Source organism: Micropterus salmoides, unplaced genomic scaffold (assembly GCF_014851395.1).
Source record: "Micropterus salmoides isolate LMB-PRFRI ecotype aquatic unplaced genomic scaffold, ASM1485139v1 Ms_hic_scaffold_3627, whole genome shotgun sequence".
Lineage (NCBI taxonomy): Eukaryota > Metazoa > Chordata > Actinopteri > Centrarchiformes > Centrarchidae > Micropterus > Micropterus salmoides.
In genome coordinates this window covers 1-21,556 of record NW_024042959.1, presented here as the reverse complement: position 1 = coordinate 21,556, position 21,556 = coordinate 1, and the positions used below count along the sequence as shown (strand labels likewise).

General features: G+C 39.4%; 2 protein-coding genes across 2 annotated transcripts; both read left to right on the top strand.

Annotated features, from left to right (window-relative positions):
- The first annotated feature begins 1,547 nt into the window (after nt 1-1,547).
- Nucleotides 1,548-3,945, top strand: LOC119884717. The gene is made up of 4 exons (XM_038695040.1): nt 1,548-1,738; nt 2,535-2,660; nt 3,360-3,619; nt 3,713-3,945. The coding sequence occupies exons 1-4, from the start codon at nt 1,573-1,575 to the stop codon at nt 3,878-3,880; spliced, it is 720 nt and encodes a 239-aa protein (XP_038550968.1). The 5' UTR covers nt 1,548-1,572; the 3' UTR covers nt 3,881-3,945.
- Nucleotides 3,946-5,080: 1,135 nt separating this feature from the next.
- LOC119884716 (G2/M phase-specific E3 ubiquitin-protein ligase-like) lies at nt 5,081-7,133 on the top strand. The gene is made up of 5 exons (XM_038695039.1): nt 5,081-5,146; nt 5,257-5,524; nt 5,686-5,840; nt 6,287-6,525; nt 6,850-7,133. Exons 2-5 carry the CDS (start codon nt 5,264-5,266, stop codon nt 7,131-7,133), a joined length of 939 nt encoding a protein of 312 aa, XP_038550967.1. The 5' UTR covers nt 5,081-5,146; nt 5,257-5,263.
- The last annotated feature ends 14,423 nt before the right edge of the window (nt 7,134-21,556 follow it).

The following is a 21,556-nucleotide window of genomic DNA, read 5'->3' as shown; positions in this document are numbered from 1 at the left end:
AGGCCTCAAAGCGCTTGGAGGCTCGTTTCTGCCGTCAGCCATCAGGCTCCACAGCACCAAACTGACAGATATGTGCCTGATTTATCTGAGACATTTTTCTGGTTTTAAATGGTTGTAAATAATTATTATTGATTTTATGGTGAAATAGTGTGTAAATACTGCATCTCTTCTTTTATTCCTTTGTGCTGCTATTTCGACCTAAATTTCCTCCACGGGATTAATAAGTCTTATCTGGTCTTATAAACTTTGATAAACGTGAATGTGACAGTTTCTTTTTCTGCTGAAGGCCTGCTCATTGTTCAGAATGCTGTTAAGTAATTACATCTTTAAAAGGCATTTATTTCGAATCACAGAGTGGATATTCCCTCTCCCAGTATTTCTTTTGATAAAACATTCATGAAAATATGCATTTTCACACTTTATTCTGCAATATATTAAGCAAAGAGCTGGCAGTTAACAACACAGAAAATTGATCAGGCTTTAAGGGGTTAAATTTTGGCGGCAGGAAATTCAAACTGGCCAGCCAATAGGAAGGTTCCATGATTTGCATTTAGTGCAACTAGTACTACTAGTAGACCATTTTGGCTCTTACTAGTACTACTAGTAGACACTTTAGCGCTACTAGTAGTACTAGTAAGGTCAAAAACGTCTACTAGTACTACTAGTAGACATTTTTGCTCTTACTAGTACTACTAGTAGACACTTTAGCGCCTACTAGTAGTACTAGTAGACGTTTTTGCGCTTACTAGTAGTACTAGTAAGACCTAAAATGTCTACTAGTAGTACTAGTAAAGATTTTACACTAATTTAAAGGCAAAATGAATGAAAATGCTTACTAGTAGTACTAGTAGACATTTTAGGTCTTACTAGTACTACTAGTAAGCGCCAAAATGTCTACTAGTAGTACTAGTAGATGTTTTAGCTCTTACTAGTAGTACTAGTAGACATTTTAGCGCTTACTAGTACTACTAGTAGACATTTTAGCGCCTACTAGTAGTACTAGTAAGGTCAAATGTGTCTACTAGTAGTACTAGTAGACGTTTTTGCGCCTACTAGTACTACTAGTAGACCGCATGCAAATGAAGCAGGCGGAAGAAGGATTTTTATTGGCCAATATTCAAACTGCGTGCTGGAGAGTCTTAAAGGACCAGCTCTGAATTGTAAGTTGAGTTTACAGATTTTCTCAGTTGGTTTTGTACGTTTCTCAGATCTGAATTGAAATTGTCGAAAACAACTTGTTCAGCCTCCACATCGCCATCATCATCTCGTCATTTGTGCACATCATTAAAGCAATTTCCCGTTATTTTGGAGAAATTGCAAATGCTTTGACACATTGATGTAAATATTTATGTCTGCTGTTGACAACATCATCAAATGGCACGACACATTGTCAAAAGCTTAAATAAAGTCAAACTTTAATTTCATTCTCCACAATCAAGCTGCAAGAAATGTTGTTTTTGCACATCGTCTCTGATCCTGCAGCCGAAGAGGCTTCTGCGCGCTTTTCACATGGTCAAATGTAACCAGTAGGTGGCAGCAGACATCTGCGTAACGTCCAGAGACGCTGGGATCATGAGCGAGACATCACAAGAAAGCGGTTTTAATAATGTTGTTCATCGCGTTTGGAATGCGCTTGATGTTGCCAGACGGGAACTGGCGTCGCAGAGGGACGAAGACAACCTGCTGAGAGCCACAAGGAGCACATTTAGGAGGCGAAGAAGAGCGGGTCCGATGGCAGGTAGTTAGCATTAACGTTACAAGTTTAAGTCAATGTCTGCATTGTCCTTTTTACTGTCACCGCTAACTCACAAGTGGCTTCCAAGTTCTTAATGTGTGACATTTTCCACTTAATGTTGGAACGGTAGCTATATTTATTAAGCATAAGCTAACGTTACTGTTCCATCAGCTGGTCGGCGGCTGGCAGTTACAGAAAGTAAGTTAAGTTAGCAACAAAATGTGAGAGGTTAAGTGTATTGATCTAGTGACTGTAAGAATGTAGGGCTGTCCAGATTGTCATTTTGAGCTTCGTTAAGTTAGAATAAACAGCGGATTGTTGACGTTACGGCGGCCGGGGGGGGGGGCGGACAAAGTCTGGCTGCAAGTGAGAGACAGAGAACCAGAGAGCTCCTTTGCTTTTCTTCTCATAGCATAGGCAGATTAAAACAGCAGGTTATTACCTAATAATAGGTTAGCAGACCCATGACTAAGAGAGGACTGCAGTGTTGAAGGGATCGGATATTGAGGCAGAGTGAAATAATTCCTGCGTGCCGAACCGGGTCAGTGGCTGCTGGTCAGAACAGGAGGACCGGAGCTGAGAGTCCAGAGGGAGAGAGTCTGACCTGAGAGCAGGTCCACAGCAGAATCCGGGTTAGTTTAGGGAGGGAGAGCAGACGGGACGAGGCTATTTCCATTAGAGGAATTTAAACAACATGTTATTATGCAAAATTCACTTTTCACTTTGATTACAGTGACTACATGTTCTACCACAGTTGTATAACTAACGATAATGTGTAATACTTTCTGTTTTTGTACAGAAGCACAAGCACCTGTAAATAGGCCAAGTGGAGTTTGGAAAGTGAAGCTCTTCCTGCTGCCAAATGCTGACCAAATTGTCCTTCCGCCTCATGCAGAATGCAGAAAACTAACCAGAGTGGGCTTAGGTAATGTACAATATGCATAGGTTCTGAATGCCAACATGCACTTGAATTGTATTGTGTCTTTATTTACACGGAAAATGCAAACCTATTTACATTATTGTGGATTTGCAAGTGCTGGATATGACAATCAGTGTGCTGCACTTTTGCAGCAAAACTAAAGATTTGTTTATTTTACACTTTCAGCAGGACTTTTTCCATATTCAGCAGGACTTGCCCTGACTGATTTGGTGAAGCAAACACCCTAAAAATCCAATGCTTATGAAGAGCTAGTCCTTTCGACCACTCAAAGCGCTTTTACACTACATCTGCATTCACCAATCACATACATTCATACACTGAGCCTAAGTGCTCAAACGGAAACTAACATTCACACTCACTCATACACTGGCGGAATCGGGGTTCAGTATCTTGCCCAAGGACACTTCGACATGCAACCAGGGGGAGCCAGGGATTGAACCGCTGACCTTCTGATTAACGGCCAACCCGCTCTACCTCCTGGGCCACAGCCGCCCTTGTATATACATTATGTCACGCATATTGACATCATGTGCTCAAATCATAACAAATACAGCAATGTTTATCGTTCATGACCTTCAAGACACAATAACGCTTTGAATCGAGGTCATTAACTAGTGAAAAGAAGTAAATGATTGAGTCATTGTATTGATTTATTGACAACTATTTTTTTTTTGAATTTGACAGGGATCCCGAGTCATGATTTGCCAGGGGAAGGCTCACAAAGATGTTATGCACAACTTTCCTGGACTCTCCCAGAGTTTAATAATTACATTTGCCAAAGCTTTCCCACAGTTAGCCTGAATGTAATTGGATTTCATCTCGCCAGAGCTGACAAGTCCAGGGTTCTGAGTAAAATTCAGGCAAATACACTGGAGGAGGTGAGGACAGCAGTTGGCAGAAGCAGGGTGTATATTATTCCCCAGACCAATATTACACTGCCACAGGTGAGTTGTTGTTGTATTTTCTCGCCAGCACTCCTTTTAATGTTAGCACACTGATGATAGTTACTAAACAGGCTTTTTGTTTTGTCCGTCAAGATCCCAGGACCTGAAAGAACTCGTACCCTGCCAGAAACATCTCCACCTGATGGACCTGAGTCTCTACCTGCTTCTTCATCATCCACACCACCAATGGCCACACCCACTACTTCACCATCAGCCATCAGATCTGCAGTCTCACCTGCTGCCCCCCAGCAATTCATGTAGGTCCAGCCCTGTTCCCCGCACCATCAGCCATCAGACCTCCGGCCTCACCCGCTGTCCCCCAGGTCACACCGCCTGCTCCTACAGCACCCATCGGCATGCCACCGGTCACATCTAGTGCAAGTTCCCAGTCCCCTCCCCTTAGCGTCATGTCCCTGTCTTCGACGATGGACAGTGATGCGGGATCACCGAGGACAGACACGAACCCATCACTCGTAAGTTATTGTAAAGCAATAATACATTTGTATGTACTTTTGATAATTCACACCAAAGTAAAGAGTAATCTTAAAATCCTAGTTAAAAAGTCATCCTTTAGTTTAGTTTTCAAAGCTAACCTCAGTGAAATATGTAAATGGTCATTCTTGTCAACCAACAGGAGGCAAGTTTGGATCCTGCACAGTGGGTGAACGCTGGCACCCCAGAGGTAAGTTTTAGTTCTGTGATAAGTCGCATTTAGGATGTTTAGCAAATATTGATATTTTGAGACATTTTCATTTCATGCACAATTTGTACCTTCTAGGTCTTTTACAGAAGGGCCCGTATGGAACCACTCAACAGGTCTGTCATAGGTTTACAAACAGGAACCGTGTGTGACACTGCATTCACATAAACAGTCTCAATACTCATCTTTAAATTTGACAGAGAATATCAGAATACGCATGTAGATTACCAAGACCAGTAGTCTGCAAAGACATTTGGGTCCAAAAAAGGCCTGACTATGTAATACTGACGCTGACAAATAAAAAAAATCTGAGCTTTTAGGACTCCTGTCAATGACCTTGTTATTGCGGACCCTGAGGAAGCGGAGGAGGACGACATTATTGCAGTTCCATTTGAAAGTGACAGTCCTCCGTCGGTAAGTTAAATTTTTTTACACTGCATTCAACTGGGAGAATAGTTTACGTTTATATGTAATTTTTAAGGACACAATACATTACACATACACTATAATAAAAGAATGAGATATTGCCACTATTTAAAAAGGAAATTCAAAGACCAGACCAACCTTTTTGCCAGTCATTTCTGACGTACTTTTTACATTTGATGTATTTTAGGAAGATGTGGATCTTGCCATCATTTTGAGGACTTTTCAAGAGGATCACCTTTCTCACGGCCTGGTATCCACCATTTGTGTCAGGAGGAGAAAGCTTCTGGAGAGTGCCGTTAAAGCCATCTCCAGAAACGCTTTCTGTTGGACCCACTCACCACTTATTGAGTTTGTAGGAGAAGACGCAGATGATATGGGGGACCGCAGCGAGAGTTTTTCAGGTCAGAATACCTAAACTAAATTTCTTCAGTGTTTTAGAACAAATGTTTGCATGGGGAGCTGCACAGTAATACACATCGCTGTATTTCTCTTTTCTGTCCATTTACTCTAGACTCTTGATGATAGAGGTACAGACCTCCCTGGGCATTTTTGAGGGAAAGGCCGGCCAGCTCTTTCTTAGTTACGACCAAGCAGCACTAGACCAGCGTAAATATTTCAGAGGTGGCAACCTCATCGCTTGGTCGATTGCCCACGGAGGTCCGTGTATCAGAGCCCTGGACCCCAGCCTCTTCCAGCTGATGTGCGGACAGGAGCCTCCGCTGGAGCAGTTTGACTGGCGTGTGCTCCCTGACCCAGATGTGCAAAGCAAAGTCAACAGGGTACTTTGTAATTATCATGTGAATATTTATTTGGATTTTAAACAAACATTTCTTTTACTTTGGGTCGCTGTTGACAAAAGAACATTTAATGTCTAGCAGGACAAACACTTGCTCAATCTGGGACTCCTGCTACATTATTGTCACTCAGATTTCTGTCCAAGATCCTACAGTGCAAGACTGCAGGGGACCTGACTCAGCTCCAGCAAGACCTGGGGGACTGGATTGCAGAGTGCGGCGTCCCAAGCGTATTTAGTGCCACAGTTGAAGACATACCAAAAGTCTACGCATATGTAGTGAAGCACTACATCTTTCTCAGGTAAACACATTTTACAGTTGTAACTACTACAAAACACTGTCAATATAAAAAAAATGTATGTTTCTGCACTTATTTTTTGGTTTGGGTCAGAGTTTGATACATTTATTCCCCAGTATAGCATCAAAGAAATCATAAAAATTATGTTGATGTTGCAAATTACCAGGACAGAAAGAGAAGCTGTGAGCTGAGGATCAGTTGGACATTTGCGTATTGTTTGTCAAACAGCAGACAGATGTACTGGACCTCTTGTGCAGGTGTGCTCCTGGGTTCTCTCTTCTCTTTCTGTCCTGGGTTGGCCACTGAAACTGGAGAGCCATTGTAAACATATAATTAAGAAACAGTGTCATTATCATTTTGATGCGGTTGATCAGTCTTTCCCACAATTTGTGGTGTGATTCCAAACTTGTGCACGGTGATGTACATGTTTTATCTCTGTCGCTTTACAGAACGGCCAAGATGATCCTCCAGTTCACAGACGGAATGAATGCATTCGGGAAGCTGTGGGACCTGGTGAGGAAGAACTGGATTGCCTTCCTGCCTTTGTTCACCAACATGCAGGAGCCCATGTCAAAGGCAGCCTTCAAGGCCCTCTTCAGTTACAACTACAGCAGGAGAGGCAGCAACCATCGCGAGGCAGAGGAGGACACCATCTACTGCTGGGAGATGGTGCTTAACATGATTGAAGGTACGTTTATTCCTTTATGAAAATGTTAGAGCACTAATTATGAAACCAAACATCCATGAATGTACTGTGACAGAAAGAAAATACAAAGTGTTTTACCAATTTAGGAAAATGATCTTACGCCAATGTACCAAAGCCATTACAACAAGGTACACATTTAGACGTGATCAAAAGTACCTTGTGTCTCAGTGACTGTACTCTGAAGCCAGTCAGGTTTATATTCTCTACATTTGTGATTAAAGGAAATACAGTTCTGATCTTGTAAAGTTTGACATTTGATTTTAAAAATGAAAATGTCACTTAGATGCTTACGTTTTCTTCTGATAGACAAAGTGACTGACCTCAAATTCGAAGACCTTCTGATTTTCACCACTGGAGCAGACGAGGTTCCTCCCCTGGGCTTTCCCAGGAAGCCCTCCGTCGACTTCTATGAACAGGAGGCAGGCCTGCGCCGTTTGCCCTACGCATCTACCTGCACGATGTGCCTGTACCTGCCGAGAGGCGTCAGTCAAGAGGAGGAACTGCACGAGATGCTTTACTGGCCACAAGAGGCTCTTTGGGATTTGGAAAGGTGTAGAAGCTTTGATAAGCAGACGCTCCCAGGCAGTTAGCAGTAGTAATTAAAGTGTAAAGTAATGAAAGCGGATGTGTGTTTGTGTTAAAGAAAATATAAAACCTTTTAATTAAATAAATAAATAAAACAGTAAGCGTTTGTGTGTGTGTGTTTGTTAAAAAAAATATTACAAATAAAATAAACCAAACAGCCTGTGTGTGTGTGTGTGTGTCTGTTAAAAAATAAATATATATATATATATATATATATATATATATAATTTAAATAAATAAATAAACGGTAAGTGTGTGTGAGTTTAAAAAAAAAATATATATATATCTATTAAAAATAAAATAATCTCTGAATCTCTATTTGAATGCGGGGTCAAAAACTGCTGCTCACAGAAAAACCTTAGATAGTCTTTGGGTGAGCTTTGATAGGGACTGAATGATGCAATGAAACAGCATGTCTGGCTCTGTAAGAGAGAAACTCTGGGTCTGTTGAAGAAAACCTGTAAGTGAACAGGTTAGGTCACAGAGAAACCCTGTTTGCAGATTGCAATTTGACACCATTCAATGTGTCAAATTCTGTCATAATTTTTGTTGCTCCATATTTAGGGGGGGGGTATAATCTGTACAACTGGGTAAACACAAAATGAACATGATGATATGTTTTTAATGTCCTCTACACATTTGTACCATCGGTGTTCTTTGGGGTCAGATTGACCCCAGCCTGTTTTAGCAGTATTAAACATATATGTGTAAGCAGAAACATTTTACACACATTTGTGTGGTTGTTTTGGATGCAACTGAGGTCACCATGACATGCAATGTTATAATATTCCTTCAGGACCTTATATTGGTAGAGCTAGTGTCTCATGGGTGTGTTAGTCATTCAGTAGACAGCTAGAGGAGTCTGGGTCAACATTATATGCTGTAAATCATAACGATGAGCCATTAAAAACAGATCCATACACATTACTTATGGTTATATAAACATCAACATGAAAGACTGTGCCAATGTTGCTATTTCATAATAAACTTTGATAAAAGTGAACCTGGTAGTTTATTTTTCTGCTGAAGGCCTGCTCATTGTTCAGCTGTATGTGAATGTAAATAAATAATTACATCTTTAAAAGGCATTTATTTTGAATCACAGAGTGGATACTTCCTCTCCCAGTATTTCTTTTGATAAAACATTGATGTAAATATGCATTTTCAGACTTTATTCTGCATATATTAAGCAAAGAGCTGGCAGTTAACAACACTGAAAATTGATCAGGCTTTAAAGGGTTAAATTTTGGCGGCAGGAAATTCAAACTGGCCAGCCAATAGGAAGGTTCCATGATTTGCATTTAGTGCAACTAGTACTACTAGTAGACCATTTTAGCTCTTACTAGTACTACTAGTAGACACTTTAGCGCCTACTAGTAGTACTAGTAAGGTCAAAATGTGCTTACTAGTAGTACTAGTAGGCGCTAAAAAGTCTACTAGTACTACTAGTAAGCGCAAAAATGTCTACTAGTAGTACTAGTAAGGTCAAATGTGTCTACTAGTACTACTAGTAGACATTTTATGTCTTACTAGTACTACTAGTAGACATTTTAGCACCTACTAGTAGTACTAGTAAGGCGAAAATGTGCTTATGGAAAGCCGTTTGAGCATTTATTCGATATCCTACTAGTGCGCGGTTTTTGGCTCTTACTAGTAAGCCATTTTGCCTTACTAGTAAGCCAAAATGGCCTACTAGTACTACTAGTAAGCGCTAAAATGGTCACTAGTACTACTAGTAAGCGCAAAAATGGCTACTAGTACTACTAGTAAGCACTTTTTCGCCTTACTAGTACTACTAGTAAGCACCAAAATGCCTACTAGTACTACTAGTAGACGCAAAAATTGTCACTAGTACTACTAGTAAGCACATTTTTGCCTTACTAGTAGTACTAGTAGACATTTTGGCGCTTACTAGTAGTACTAGTAGACCTAAAATGTCTACTAGTAATACTAGTAAGCACATTTTCATTCATTTTGCCTTTAAATATAGTGTAAAATGTTTACTAGTACTACTAGTAGACGTTTTTTGACCTTACTAGTACTACTAGTAGGCGCAAAAATGTCTACTAGTAGTACTAGTAAGAGCCAAAACGTCTACTAGTACTACTAGTAGACACATTTTGACCTTACTAGTAGTACTAGTAGGCGCTAAAAAGTCTACTAGTAGTACTAGTAAGCGCAAAAATGGCCACTAGTAGTACTAGTAGACACATTTTGACGTTACTAGTAGTACTAGTAGGCGCCAAAATGGCTTTTACTAGTAAGCCATTTTGCCTTACTAGTAAGCCAAAATTGCGCACTAGTACTACTAGTAGAGGTGTTTTTGACCGTACTAGTACTACTAGTAGGCGCCATAGCGCTTACTAGTAGTACTAGTACGCCATTTTGGCTTACTAGTAAGGCAAAATGGCTTACTAGTAAAAGCCATTTTGGCGCCTACTAGTACTACTAGTAAGGCAAAAATGTGCTTACTAGTAGTACTAGTGGCCATTTTGGCGCTTACTAGTACTACTAGTAGACATTTTAGCGCCTACTAGTACTACTAGTAAGGTCAAAATGTGCTTACTAGTAGTACTAGTGGCCTTTTTTGCGCTTACTAGTAGTACTAGTAGACTTTTTAGCGCCTACTAGTAGTACTAGTAAGGTCAAAAAACGTCTACTAGTACTACTAGTGGCCATTTTTGCGCTTACTAGTACTACTAGTAGGCGCCAAAATGTCTACTAGTACTACTAGTAAGCGCAAAAAACGTCTACTAGTAGTACTAGTAGAAATTTTTGCGCTTACTAGTAGTACTAGTAGACTTTTTAGCGCCTACTAGTAGTACTAGTACTACTAGTAGACTGCATGCAAATGAAGCAGGCGGGACAAGGACTTTGATTGGTCAATATTCAAACTGTGTGCTGCAGAGCCTTAAAGGACCAGCTCTGAATTGCAATGAGGAAAACGACTCTGCAGCATTCATTAACAGCTTCAGAGAGATATTTTAGCAGCTTGCAGTGATATAAACTTTATGTTTGATTAAACTGAATTAGATTTAAAGTTAAATTAGGCTACATTATTATTATTCAGGCCATTCAGAACTATTGTCTCGTAATCACAAAACAAATCTGCAAACTCACAATTACCACAAATGAAATGTTGGTGCAAAAACTGCTGAATTAACGTTATATTGTCCCTGAGTGTACCATGTTAGGCAGTTACATTACTGTTAGGCATTGTGTTGGCTTCTTAGGCCTCTATCAGTTCACACATGAGTAATATCCTCTTGCAGTCAGAGATCCTGCAGTTTCAGTCTCCCCTCTCTCACGTGTTGAAACACAGGCCCCATTCTGTGCAAAATGGTCGATGTGAATATACTGTGGTGTACAATATATGTGCATTTGACGCATAAAAGTTTAAAATAGCACTGTAGCAGGTGGAAAGAGGTTCAGTGAACCCTCCTATGGAATTGACCTCTGACCCCTTGTTTTGTACTGTACTCTTCTATGGGTAGGAGCTCTATTTTGCGGACTCTGACCCTTCTATGGTGTCTAACAGATACCTAAACAGGTCCTATATAAGCTGTGTACAGAGTGGCCATCGGGCTGGGTCACTCTCCAAGCTGCTGCAGAGCTTGTAATTGATGCTGAACTCCTTGATGTAATAAACTCTTATGATCAAGAACAGTGTCAAGGGGATTTCTTCTCAACACATCATCGCAGCATTATTGTTCAGACACCACAATACACACACATACATTTACTGTTTAATTGATTCGTTTTAATTGTTAATATTTTTAACACACACACACACTCACAGAGGTCTAATCTGATCTTTAAATCACCCTCTGGCCTGGGCAGTGCACATCCTAGGCCAGCTCCTTTCTTTTGTTGATTAGCAATTTCAATATTCCAAAAACTCTCCTCTGCTTAGGCCTCTTAGCCACCAATAACGTACCTGTAGTAGTGTGAGAACTGACTTCTCAATGTGCTGACTTCTGAGGGGAAAATAATAAAAAATTTTGTGTTTTTAACATCATGTGTTTAGGTAAATTACATGTTTTAGCACTTAAAGCACTTAAATAATAATAAATAACATCTGTCTCATGCTTCTGTCAGTCCTTTAGTCTCTGTAGACAGTTAGAGGAGTCTGGGACAACATTAGATGCTTCATATCATAATGAGGAGCCATTAAAAACAGGTTGGTTGAAGGAGTAGGCCGCTGGTTGAAACTTCAAGCATAAACATTTACATATCAGCATGAGAGACTTTGCCCATGTTGCTATTTCATAATAGGTGGTAATGTCGTGTAAAAATTCAAGACTTGGGCCAGATAAGAAAGCTTGAACATTTACCAACATTTTTATTATCAACAAAAACAGACACCAATCAGAATACAAAAGTTCCACCGGAGTGTGTCAGAGATCGGTGCAAAATAGAGCCCCATTCTGTTACCAGAACAGAGACCCTAACCCACATGAAAACCATGTAACGACTGACTTTCACCTCCTTTTATAGCTCTGTTTGTTGGCTTCACATCATCTCTTGGCTCTCTTTCCTGCTGCACCTGAATCTGTTTTTTCCCTGACTGCCTGCTCCTCCTCTGTGTCGTCTGCATGCACTCTGCTTGATCATGGACATTCTTACTGTGATGGACTGTATTGATGTATATTTTGTTATACAATTTGCACAAAATCTGCTTCTATATTTTACTTTGCAGGTGTTTTTGATGATATCTCACTGTGCTCCCTCCCTTTTCTCCCAAAGCACACGAACTTGCTCACACACACACATGTGCCTGGGCAGTTAGATACAGAGAGGAGCACACACACTCAGAGCTGTAGAGTTTTAACACTGTGATCCTAACTTTACACTATAAAATAACACTCTAAATGATGACAGTGTAGACCACCATCGCTCTAGTAATTAATGATAACAATTTAGGCTATAATGCTCCAAATTAATTCACAACTGTGGAATCTGAAAACCATGAGGGACAACCCCTCTCATCCTCTCTATGCTGAGCTGAGGAGCTCCTGCAGCCACATGCAGCCCCAGGCCTCAAAGCGCTTTGGAGGCTCATTTGTGCTGTCAGCCATCAGGCTCCACAGCACCAAACTGACAGATTAGTGCCTGTTTTTATCTGAGACATTTATCTGGTTTTAAATGGTTGTAAATAATTATTATTGATTTTATAGTGTAAATCGTGTGTTGATACTTGTATAAAACTGCATCTCTTCTTTTATATTCCTTTGTGCTGCTATTTCAACCTAAATTTCCTCCACGGGGATTAATAAAGTCTTATCTGGTCTTATAAACTTTGATAAACGTGAATGTGACAGTTTCTTTTTCTGCTGAAGGCCTGCTCATTGTTCAGAATGCTGTTAAGTAAATTCATATTTAAAAGGCTTTTATTTTGAATCACAGAGTGGATACTTCCTCTCCCAGTATTTCTTTTGATAAAACATTCACGTAAATATGCATTTTCACACTTTATTCTGCATATATATTAAGCAAAGAGCTGGCAGTTAACAACACAGAAAGTTGATCAGGCTTTAAGGGGTTAAATTTTGGCGGCAGAAAATTCAAACTGGCCAGCCAATAGGAAGGTTCCATGATTTGCATTTAGTTCAACTAGTACTACTAGTAGACCATTTTAGCTCTTACTAGTACTACTAGTAGACACTTTAGCGCCTACTAGTAGTACTAGTAAGGTCAAAATGTGCTTACTAGTAGTACTAGTAGGCGCTAAAAAGTCTACTAGTACTACTAGTAAGCGCAAAAATGTCTACTAGTAGTACTAGTAAGGTCAAAATGTGTCTACTAGTACTACTAGTAGACATTTTATGTCTTACTAGTACTACTAGTAGACATTTTAGCACCTACTAGTAGTACTAGTAAGGCGAAAATGTGCTTACTAGTAGTACTAGTGACCATTTTTGCGCCTACTAGTAGTACTAGTAGACATTTTGGCGCTTACTAGTAGTACTAGTAAGGCAAAAATGTGCTTACTAGTAGTACTAGTGGCCATTTTTGCGCTTACTAGTAGTACTAGTGACCATTTTAGCGCTTACTAGTAGTACTAGTAGGCCATTTTGGCTTACTAGTAAGGCAAAATGGCTTACTAGTAAAGGCCAAAAACCGCGCACTAGTAGGATATCGAATAAATGCTCAAACGGCTTTCCATATGTGCTTACTAGTAGTACTAGTGACCATTTTGCGCCTACTAGTAGTACTAGTAGACATTTTGGCGCTTACTAGTAGTACTAGTAAGGCAAAAATGTGCTTACTAGTAGTACTAGTAGCCATTTTTGCGCTTACTAGTAGTACTAGTGACCATTTTAGCGCTTACTAGTAGTACTAGTAGGCCATTTTGGCTTACTAGTAAGGCAAAATGGCTTACTAGTAAGAGCCAAAAACCGCGCACTAGTAGGATATCGAATAAATGCTCAAACGGCTTTCCATACGTTTGAGCATTTATTCGATATCCTACTAGTGCGCGTTTTTTGGCTTTTACTAGTAAGCCATTTTGCCTTACTAGTAAGCCAAAATGGCCAACTAGTACTACTAGTAAGCGCTAAAATGGTCACTAGTACTACTAGTAAGCGCAAAAATGGCCACTAGTACTACTAGTAAGCACATTTTGCCTTACTAGTACTACTAGTAAGCGCCAAAACGTCTACTAGTACTACTAGTAGGCGCAAAAATGGTCACTAGTACTACTAGTAAGCACATTTTCGCCTTACTAGTACTACTAGTAGGTGCTAAAATGTCTACTAGTAGTACTAGTAAGACATAAATATCTACTAGTACTACTAGTAGACACATTTTCGCCTTACTAGTACTACTAGTAAGCGCCAAAATGTCTACTAGTACTACTAGTAAGCGCAAAAATGGTCACTAGTACTACTAGTAAGCACATTTTCGCCTTACTAGTACTACTAGTAGACATTTTTGCGCTTACTAGTAGTACTAGTAAGCCCTAAAATGTCTACTAGTACTACTAGTAGACACATTTTGACCTTACTAGTACTACTAGTAGGCGCTAAAGTGTCTACTAGTAGTACTAGTAAGAGCCAAAATGGTCTACTAGTAGTACTAGTTGCACTAAATGCAAATCATGGAACCTTCCTATTGGCTGGCCAGTTTGAATTTCCTGCCGCCAAAATTTAACCCTTTAAAGCCTGATCAACTTTCAGTGTTGTTAACTGCCAGCTCTTTGCTTAATATATATGCAGAATAAAGTGTGAAAATGCATATTTTCATCAATGTTTTATCAAAAGAAATACTGGGAGAGGAAGTATCCACTCTGTGATTCGAAATAAATGCCTTTTAAAGATGTAATTACTTAACAGCATTCTGAACAATGAGCAGGCCTTCAGCAGAAAAAGAAACTGTCATATTCACGTTTATCAAAGTTTATAAGACAACATAAGACTTTATTAATCCCCCGTGGAGGAAATTTAGGTCGAAATAGCAGCATAAAGGAATATAAAAGAAGAGATGCAGTTTTATACAAGTATCAACACACTATTTACACCATAAAATCAATAATAATTATTTACAACCATTTAAAACCAGAAAAATGTCTCAGATAAAATCAGGCACATATCTGTCAGTTTGGTGCTCTGGAGCCTGATGGCTGACGGCACAAATGAGCCTCCAAAGCGCTTTGAGGCCTGGGGCTGCATGTGGCTGCAGGAGCTACTCAGCTCAGGATGAGAGGGGTTGTCCCTCATGGTTTTCAGCTTCCCCCTGTTATGAAATAGCAACATGCTGATATGTATATGTTTATGCTTGAAGTTTCAACCAGCAGCCTACTCCTTCAACAAACCTGTTTTTAACGGCTCCTCATTGTGAGCATATAATGTTGTCCCAGACTCCTCTAGCTGTCTACAGAGACTAAAGGACTGACAGAAGCATGAGACAGATGTTATTTATTGTTATTTAAGTGCTTTAAGTGCTAAAACATGTAATTTACCTAACACATGATGTTAAAAACACAAAAATTTATTATTTTCAGAAGTCAGTTCTCACACTACTACAGGTACGGTATTGGTGGCTGAGAGGCCTAAGTGGAGGAGAGTTTCTGGATTAATAAAATTGAAAATCAACAAAAGAAAGGAGCTGGCCTGGGATGTGCACGGCCCAGGCCAGTGGGTGATTTAAAGATCATTGTTGTACTGTATATTGTCTGATCTGTAGCAAAAGGGAGTTGCAAACAGGATTTATGTTTACAGCAAGAAAAAAATGACTCACATTTAACTCACTGTAACTGCCCAAGATTAATTCAATTCAATCTAGTTTTACAAGGCATGAATGTAAAACAAAAATACTGCCAAAGCTACCAATAAATTCCCCCCCAAAAAACTCACTTTATACAGTTCATTAATCACCATAGAAATATAAAATAAAATAAACAAAACTGTAAAAGTGTCTATGTGTGTTAATATATTAACAATAAAAATGAATCAATTAAACAGTAAATGTATGTGTGTGTATATTCACATCGACCATTTTGCACAGAATGGGGCCTGTGTGTCAACACGTGAGAGAGGGGAGACTGAAACTGCAGGATCTCTGACTGCAAGAGGATATTATTCATGTGTGAACTGATAGAGGCCTAAGAAGCCAACACAATGCCTAACAGTAATGTAACTGCCTAACATGGTACACTCAGGGACAATATAACGTTAATTCAGCAGTTTTTGCACCAACATTTCATTTGTGGTTATTGTGAGTTTGCAGATTTGTTTTGTAATTACGAGACAATAGTTCTGAATGGCCTGAATAATAATAATGTAGCCTAATTTAACTTTAAATCTAATTCAGTTTAATCAAACATAAAGTTTATATCACTGCAAGCTGCTAAAATATCTCTCTGAAGCTGTTAATGAATGCTGCAGAGTAGTTTTCCTCATTGCAGTTCAGAGCTGGTCCTTTAAGGCTCTGCAGCACACAGTTTGAAAATTGACCAATCAAAGACCTTGTCCCGCCTGCTTCATTTGCATGCAGTCTACTAGTAGTACTAGTACTACTAGTAGGCGCTAAAAAGTCTACTAGTACTACTAGTAAGCGCAAAAAATTCTACTAGTACTACTAGTAGACGTTTTTTGCGCTTACTAGTAGTACTAGTAGACATTTTGGCGCCTACTAGTAGTACTAGTAAGGTCAAAAATGGCCACTAGTAGTACTAGTAGACGTTTTTTGACCTTACTAGTAGTACTAGTAGGCGCTAAAAAGTCTACTAGTAGTACTAGTAAGCGCAAAAATGGCCACTAGTAGTACTAGTAGACGTTTTTTGACCTTACTAGTAGTACTAGTAGGCGCTAAAAAGTCTACTAGTACTACTAGTAAGCGCAAAAAAGGCCACTAGTACTACTAGTAAGCACATTTTTGCCTTACTAGTACTACTAGTAGGCGCTAAAATGTCCACTAGTACTACTAGTAAGCGCAAAAATGTCCACTAGTACTACTAGTAAGCAAATTTTTGCCTTACTAGTAGTACTAGTAGGCGCCAAAATGGCTTTTACTAGTAAGCCATTTTGCCTTACTAGTAAGCCAAAATGGCGTACTAGTACTACTAGTAAGCGCTATGGCGCTTACTAGTAGTACTAGTACGGTCAAAAACACCTCTACTAGTAGTACTAGTGCGCCATTTTGGCTTACTAGTAAGGCAAAATGGCTTACTAGTAAAAGCCATTTTGGCGCCTACTAGTACTACTAGTAACGTCAAAATGTGTCTACTAGTACTACTAGTGGCCATTTTTGCGCTTACTAGTAGTACTAGTAGACTTTTTAGCGCCTACTAGTACTACTAGTAAGGTCAAAATGTGTCTACTAGTAGTACTAGTAGACGTTTTGGCTCTTACTAGTACTACTAGTAGACATTTTTGCGCCTACTAGTAGTACTAGTAAGGTCAAAAAATGTCTACTAGTAGTACTAGTAAAGATTTTTACACTATATTTAAAGGCAAAATGAATGAAAATGTGCTTACTAGTATTACTAGTATACATTTTAGGTCTTACTAGTACTACTAGTAAGCACCAAAATGTCTACTAGTACTACTAGTAAGGCAAAAGTGTGCTTACTAGTAGTACTAGTGACATTTTTTGCGCCTACTAGTAGTACTAGTAGGCATTTTGGCGCTTACTAGTAGTACTAGTAAGGCGAAAAAGTGCTTACTAGTAGTACTAGTGGCCATTTTTGCGCTTACTAGTAGTACTAGTGACCATTTTAGCGCTTACTAGTAGTACTAGTAAGGCAAAATGGCTTACTAGTAAGGCAAAATGGCTTACTAGTAAAGGCCAAAAACCGCGCACTAGTAGGATATCGAATAAATGCTCAAACGGCTTTCCATAGCCTACTAGTACTACTAGTAAGGTCAAAATGTGCTTACTAGTAGTACTAGTGGCCTTTTTTGCGCTTACTAGTAGTACTAGTAGACTTTTTAGCGCCTACTAGTAGTACTAGTAAGGTCAAAAAACGTCTACTAGTACTACTAGTGGCCATTTTTGCGCTTACTAGTACTACTAGTAGGCGCCAAAAAGTCTACTAGTACTACTAGTAAGGTCGAAAAACGTCTACTAGTAGTACTAGTAGACATTTTTGCGCTTACTAGTAGTACTAGTAGACTTTTTAGCGCTTACTAGTAGTACTAGTACTACTAGTAGACTGCATGCAAATGAAGCAGGCGGGACAAGGACTTTGATTGGTCAATATTCAAACTGTGTGCTGCAGAGCCTTAAAGGACCAGCTCTGAATTGCAATGAGGAAAACTACTCTGTAGCATTCATTAACAGCTTCAGAGAGATATTTTAGCAGCTTGCAGTGATATAAACTTTATGTTTGATTAAACTGAATTAGATTTAAAGTTAAATTAGGCTACATTATTATTATTCAGGCCATTCAGAACTATTGTCTCGTAATCACAAAACAAATCTGCAAACTCACAATAACCACAAATGAAATGTTGGTGCAAAAACTGCTGAATTAACGTTATATTGTCCCTGAGTGTACCATGTTAGGCAGTTACATTACTGTTAGGCATTGTGTTGGCTTCTTTGGCCTCTATCAGTTCACACATGAGTAATATCCTCTTGCAGTCAGAGATCCTGCAGTTTCAGGCTCCCCTCTCTCACGTGTTGACACACAGGCCCCATTCTGTGCAAAATGGTCGATGTGAATATACTGTGGTGTACAATATATTTGCATTTGACGCATAAAAGTTTAAAATAGCACTGTAGCAGGTGGAAAGAGGTTCAGTGAACCCTCCTATGGAATTTGACCTCTGACCCCTTGTTTTGTACTGTACTCTTCTATGGGTAGGAGCTCTATTTTGCGGACTCTGACCCTTCTATGGTGTCTAACAGATACCTAAACAGGTCCTATATAAGCTGTGTACAGAGTGGCCATCGGGCTGGGTCACTCTCCAAGCTGCTGCAGAGCTTGTAATTGATGCTGAACTCCTTGATGTAATAAACTCTTATGATCAAGAACAGTGTCAAGGGGATTTCTTCTCACACATCATCGCAGCATTATTGTTCAGACACCACAACACACACACACATACATTTACTGTTTAATTGATTCGTTTTAATTGTTAATATTTTTAACACACACACACTCACAGAGGTCTAATCTGATCTTTAAATCACCCTCTGGCCTGGGCCGTGCACATCCTAGGCCAGCTCCTTTCTTTTGTTGATTTTCAATTTTATTATTCCAGAAACTCTCCTTTGCTTAGGCCTCTTAGCCACCAATACCGTACCTGTTGTAGTGTGAGAACTGACTTCTGAATATAATAAATTTTTGTGTTTTTAACATCATGTGTTTAGGTAAATTACATGTTTTAGCACTTAAAGCACTTAAATAATAATAAATAACATCTGTCTCATGCTTCTGTCAGTCCTTTAGTCTCTGTAGACAGCTAGAGGAGTCTGGGACAACATTAGATGCTTCATATCATAATGAGGAGCCATTAAAAACAGGTTGGTTGAAGGAGTAGGCCGCTGGTTGAAACTTCAAGCATAAACATTTACACATCAGCATGAGAGACTTTGCCCATGTTGCTATTTCATAATAGGTGGTAATGTCGTGTAAAAATTCAAGACTTGGGCCAGATAAGAAAGCTTGAACATTTACCAACATTTTTATTATCAACAAAAACAAACACCAATCAGAATACAAAAGTTCCACCGGAGTGTGTCAGAGATCGGTGCAAAATAGAGCCCCATTCTGTTACCAGAACAGAGACCCTAACCCACATGAAAACCATGTAACGACTGACTTTCACCTCCTTTTATAGCTCTGTTTGTTGGCTTCACATCGTCTCTTGGCTCTCTTTCCTGCTGCACCTGAATCTGTTTTTTCCCTGACTGCCTGCTCCTCCTCTGTGTCGTCTGCATGCACTCTGCTTGATCATGGACATTCTTACTGTGATGGACTGTATTGATGTATATTTTGTTACACAATTTGCACAAAATCTGCTTCTATATTTTACTTTGCAGGTATTTTTGATGATATCTCACTGTGCTCCCTCCCTTTTCTCCCAAAGCACACAAACTTGCTCACACACACATGTGCCTGGGCAGTTAGATACAGAGAGGAGCACACACACTCAGAGCTGTAGAGTTTTAACACTGTGATCCTAACTTTACACTATAAAATAACACTCTAAATGATGACAGTGTAGACCACCATCGCTCTAGTAATTAATGATAACAATTTAGGCTATAATGCTCCAAATTAATTCACAACTGTGGAATCTGAAAACCATGAGGGACAACCCCTCTCATCCTCTCTATGCTGAGCTGAGGAGCTCCTGCAGCCACATGCAGCCCCAGGCCTCAAAGCGCTTTGGAGGCTCATTTGTGCCGTCAGCCATCAGGCTCCAGAGCACCAAACTGACAGATTAGTGCCTGTTTTTATCTGAGACATTTATCTGGTTTTAAATGGTTGTAAATAATTATTATTGATTTTATGGTGTAAATAGTGTGTTGATACTGGTATAAAACTGCATCTCTTCTTTTATATTCCTTTGTGCTGCTATTTCGACCAAAATTTCCTCCACGGGGGATTAATAAAGTCTTATCTTGTCTTATAAACTTTGATAAACGTGAATGTGACAGTTTCTTTTTCTGCTGAAGGCCTGCTCATTGTTCAGAATGCTGTTAAGTAAATTCATATTTAAAAGGCATTTATTTTGAATCACAGGGTGGATATTCCCTCTCCCAGTATTTCTTTTGATTAAACATACCTGTAAATATGCATTTTCACACTTTATTCTGCATATAAATTAAGCAAAGAGCTGGCAGTTAACAACACTGAAAGTTGATCAGGCTTTAAAGGGTTAAATTTTGGCGGGAGGAAATTCAAACTGGCCAGCCAATAGGAAGGTTCCATGATTTGCATTTAGTGCAACTAGTACTACTAGTAGACCATTTTAGCTCTTACTAGTACTACTAGTAGACACTTTAGCGCCTACTAGTATACTAGTAAGGTCAAAATGTGCTTACTAGTAGTACTAGTAGGCGCTAAAAGTCTACTAGTACTACTAGTAAGCGCAAAAATGTCTACTAGTAGTACTAGTAAGGTCAAAATGTGTCTACTAGTACTACTAGTAGACATTTTATGTCTTACTAGTACTACTAGTAGACATTTTAGCACCTACTAGTAGTACTAGTAAGGCGAAAATGTGCTTACTAGTAGTACTAGTGACCATTTTTGCGCCTACTAGTAGTACTAGTAGACATTTTGGCGCTTACTAGTAGTACTAGTAAGGCAAAAATGTGCTTACTAGTAGTACTAGTGGCCATTTTTGCGCTTACTAGTAGTACTAGTGACCATTTTAGCGCTTACTAGTAGTACTAGTAGGCCATTTTGGCTTACTAGTAAGGCAAAATGGCTTACTAGTAAAGGCCAAAAACCGCGCACTAGTAGGATATCGAATAAATGCTCAAACGGCTTTCCATAGCTTTCCATATGTGCTTACTAGTAGTACTAGTGACAATTTTTGCGTCTACTAGTAGTACTAGTAGGCATTTTGGTGCTTACTAGTAGTACTAGTAAGGCGAAAAAGTGCTTACTAGTAGTACTAGTAGCCATTTTTGCGCTTACTAGTAGTACTAGTGACCATTTTAGCGCTTACTAGTAGTACTAGTAGGCCATTTTGGCTTACTAGTAAGGCAAAATGGCTTACTAGTAAAAGCCAAAAACCGCTATGGAAAGCCGTTTGAGCATTTATTCGATATCCTACTAGTGCGTGGTTTTTGGCTTTTACTAGTAGGCCATTTTGCCTTACTAGTAAGCCAAAATGGCGTACTAGTACTACTAGTAAGCGCTAAAATGGTCACTAGTACTACTAGTAAGCGCAAAAATGGCCACTAGTACTACTAGTAAGCACATTTTTGCCTTACTAGTACTACTAGTAAGCGCCAAAATGTCTAC